A 3,727-nucleotide genomic window follows, 5' to 3' on the forward strand; every position below is an offset into this window, starting at 1 on the left:
GAAAATGCTATGTGTCCTTTAAATTTAAATAATATTATTTAATTAAATTTTAGTTAAAGCATATTCCTAACTTGTAGTAAATATGTTGCTAATTAAAATTAATTTAAATTTTAAATATTAGAAATTTTCTAACTTCTTAGTTCCTACTTACTTTATAAAATAATTATTTTATCAATTTTTTATTTATTTATACGTTTTTCTCTCTCTCGTATACGTTCTTTTTTTTTTTCTCTCTTGTACGTTCTTCACAAAATTTTTTATAAAAGAGTATTATTTTTCTATAGGTAAATTTACTATTTCATATTTAACTTTAAAAACGAAAAAAATAAATAAAAGAAAGGAAAAGTGGCATATAGCCATGAAAAGGGAGAGAGAGAAATAAGCCGCTCATTTTTTAACAAAGAAAACAGAGAGCGAGGAAGTTCATCGTCAAAGGGAAGAAGAAATTTGGGGAAGGAGCAGTTTAATATTACACACATTAAATTGGTAAATTTATTTTATTTTTTATGAAATTTTAGTATATTATTTTTGGTGTAGAGATAAATATTAAGATATAACTTTTTGTTTAGATTGAGTTACCACTTTGTGAAGAATTTATGTTAATTTCACTAGTTTTGATAAAATATATTATTGATTGTTGAGATATTATAATATTACTAAGAAGATTGATTTTATACCCATTTGATAGTAAAAAATTTTACTGAATAAGTTTTTTGTCTTTTTCTTAGGATTATTTTTATAATAAAATTATGATATTTAATTATTTAATTTTTACTATTATATTTACTTTCTGCAATATCTTTGGTACTATCTATTTAATCGCATATATTATAAAATAATTATTTTTAGTGATTCCTGTTAGGTAGGTTCTTATTTGAATCTTTGTTGAATTTTCAACAACAATGGCTAATGAACTTAATTGAAGATCCAATACTAATTATTAGTTAAACTAATGGATTTGTTAAAAAAAGTTAACTAATGGAATTTGGCCCCGAAAGTGTTGCTGTCATCAGATTCATAATTCATACCTATCCTCTCTCTCTCTTCAAAGGTATGTTGCTCTTGGTGATGAATTTTCCTCCTTCATTCTTTGAAAAAAAAAAAAAAAGTGTTTTTCTTCCTCGTAACTGTTGCTTATGTGTGAATACTATTTAGGTACACACAGTAGGAGTTAGCTTAAGGGAAGTGAGTTAAGTGCAAAGTCAGGGTTCATGGTGAGAAAGACCAAACTTTTTACCACGGTGGTTTAATAAAAATATTTGAAAAAAAAAATAAAAGTTATTCCACTAAGGGTATGTTTGGTTGGGGACTTGGGGTAAAAGTGAAATGAAGTATTTGTAATTTTGCAGTTAAAGAAGGCCTAATTGTTGATTTGCTGTTATATTATATCAAATTCAATTGATTTTAGTTTTTTTAATTGTTATTTTTAGTGGTGGTGTCAAATGGAGAATCAAGAAAAGATTGGAGAAACGTTTGAGACGTTCAAATGGACTATTAAGGACTTCTATAAGTTGAAATCCAAGAAGATTTACTCTCAGAACTTCTACATTGGTGGTCATTCATGGTAATTGAATTTAATTCTTGTTTACTATATATGTATGATACTTGATTAGTTGACATGACCGTTTGACAAGTGCCTTTTAACATGTTTTGGACTTTGGTTTTAGGCGGATTCTTATGTATCCAAAGGGAAACAGGGTGGATTACTTGTCAATTTATTTAGATGCTGGTACTTTGGCTGATGTAGAGACCAGATTTTCCAAGTTTAAGTTGGTTCTAATTAATCAGGTCAATGACAAATTGACACAGATAAAAGGTATCTTTCGTATTTACCTCTCCCCTGTCCTGTATGTGTTTTCCTGTTCTTTTCTTTGTTGCTTCTTTTAGCTGTGTTATGTTTTTCAATTTTCATGAATGAAAATTGTGTTTCTTAACAATTTCTTGTAAAGTCTGTGTTTTGATTGGGTTTTAGATTTTTGGTTTTGACTACTTAAACTTAAGCTTTCATTTCTACCTTTTTTGAATTCATGGTCATTGATGATAAAGATTGAGCATATATGGGTCATGTATCTTAATCTTACTATATGCATAGTCTTCTGGTGATTCTAACTATATAGATTACTTTTTTGGATCAAGATCCTTTATGGGGAGAGTATTAGTAAAATGATAAAGTGAGGAATTAATTACTTTTAAATTAAGATAGTGCATATCTCACATATGATGGGAGTTACAAATTCAATAGTGATTAACTCCTCACTTTATCACTTTACCAATTTCCTCACTTTAGAAGATCTAAATATACTATTTTAACGAGTTTTGTTAGATACATACCAATTTCACAAGTTCAAAACCACTCCAATTTTGTGAAAACAGCATTGCTATTTTCTAATTCACTGAGTAATATATGAGTTCTATCTTATCTACAATACTAGCATGGTGTTAATGTATGTCCTATCTTATAAAAAGTTGACTCTTGATAAGTATATATGAATTTTCCAGAAACTCAACACACATTCAATGCCAGAGAGAGTGACTGGGGCTTCACATCGTTTATACCTTTAGCTGACCTTTATATTTATAACAAGGGGTTTATTGTGAATGACACTTGTATAATTGAAGCTAGGATTTCCATCAGCCACCCAGAACTTGAGAAAAAGGTTGATGAAGCTGCTCCACCAGTTTCTGTGCAAGTTCCTGCTAAGCCTATTGAACATGCTGATAATCCTATACCTATGGACATGTCTGCAATCCCAATTGATGAGCTTGTTGATTTCAGGGGTTTAGGGAAAATAGAAAAAGCGTTTGTTCCTCTTCTAGACGAAGTATATGCAAAGCATCCCTCAGTTATTGGATGCTAGAAGAAGAGAAGTCGAAGGTTTAGCGAATGGGCATTCACGGCTTTGGGAAGAGTTCTGCATTTCCTCAAGACTAAAAAGGCGAGAGATATGGATGAAGAGGCTTGTAGCCATCTTCAAATCTTATGGGAGGAACTCGAGACCTTTAGATTCAATTTAACTTGGCTGGAGCCACATGTTCAATCTGCCTTAGGTATGAAAAATTACATGGAAAGATCCGCTAAGGTGAAAAGTGTGAAGGAGAATGTGGCTGCTCTGGAGATGGAAATGAAGAAGCTGAAGGCAATGGTTGCTGCTGTAGAAGTTGATCTTGAAATGGCAAGAAGAGAATTGGTGAAAGTTGAAGAAGGCTTTGAAGAGATAGATTTGGATGGTGAACTAGGATATGGACCATAGACTCACTTATTTTGTTCAAATTTCACTTAATCTATGCAGATATTGGAAGGACAAATGAATCCTTGTGCAAGAAAACAGTCCTAACTAGTTTTGGTTGAATTGAATTAAATTAACTAACACATTGCTGTAATTTTGTGAAATGTGACTCTTATTTCTATTGAAGCTAATATTAATCTCCTCTTTTTAGGGAGGTTACTGTAGGTAAGAAAAATCTAAGTGTTTGTGTACTATATCATCTAATATTAGGAGAAGTTAGTATAATTATTTATATTATTAACATGAACTTTAAAGTCGTTAGGAAAGATTTAGTGAGCTCACCAAGGGGAATAATGCCATAAATTAGGTAAACTAAAATACCATAGTATCAATATAGACATATCGTGTCATGGTAATTGTGGCATGACATTACAACGACTTATTGTAAACTAGAGTGAGATCCGCGCAATGCACAGAGAGGTAGATTATTTATACTATAT

The 3,727-nt window shown here is 30.7% G+C and overlaps 1 protein-coding gene across 1 annotated transcript; it reads left to right on the plus strand.

Moving 5' to 3' along the window:
* The first annotated feature begins 383 nt into the window (after positions 1–383).
* LOC112756957 (ubiquitin C-terminal hydrolase 13) lies at positions 384–3,467 on the plus strand. Its single transcript, XM_025805562.3, has 4 exons — positions 384–486; positions 1,431–1,564; positions 1,668–1,816; positions 2,500–3,467. Exons 2-4 carry the CDS (start codon positions 1,443–1,445, stop codon positions 2,856–2,858), a joined length of 630 nt encoding a protein of 209 aa, XP_025661347.1. The 5' UTR covers positions 384–486; positions 1,431–1,442; the 3' UTR covers positions 2,859–3,467.
* Positions 3,468–3,727: the final 260 nt, after the last annotated feature.

Source organism: Arachis hypogaea, chromosome 2 (genome assembly GCF_003086295.3).
Source record: "Arachis hypogaea cultivar Tifrunner chromosome 2, arahy.Tifrunner.gnm2.J5K5, whole genome shotgun sequence".
NCBI lineage: Eukaryota > Viridiplantae > Streptophyta > Magnoliopsida > Fabales > Fabaceae > Arachis > Arachis hypogaea.

Bases quoted from the DNA above. Each gene is read 5' to 3' on its own strand.
- LOC112756957 (XM_025805562.3), top strand. From the start codon at position 1,443: ATGGAGAATCAAGAAAAGATTGGAGAAACGTTTGAGACGTTCAAATGG. The intron at 1,565-1,667 runs GTAATTGAATTT...CTTTGGTTTTAG, and splicing joins TACATTGGTGGTCATTCATG to GCGGATTCTTATGTATCCAA. The intron at 1,817-2,499 runs GTATCTTTCGTA...TGAATTTTCCAG, and splicing joins CAAATTGACACAGATAAAAG to AAACTCAACACACATTCAAT.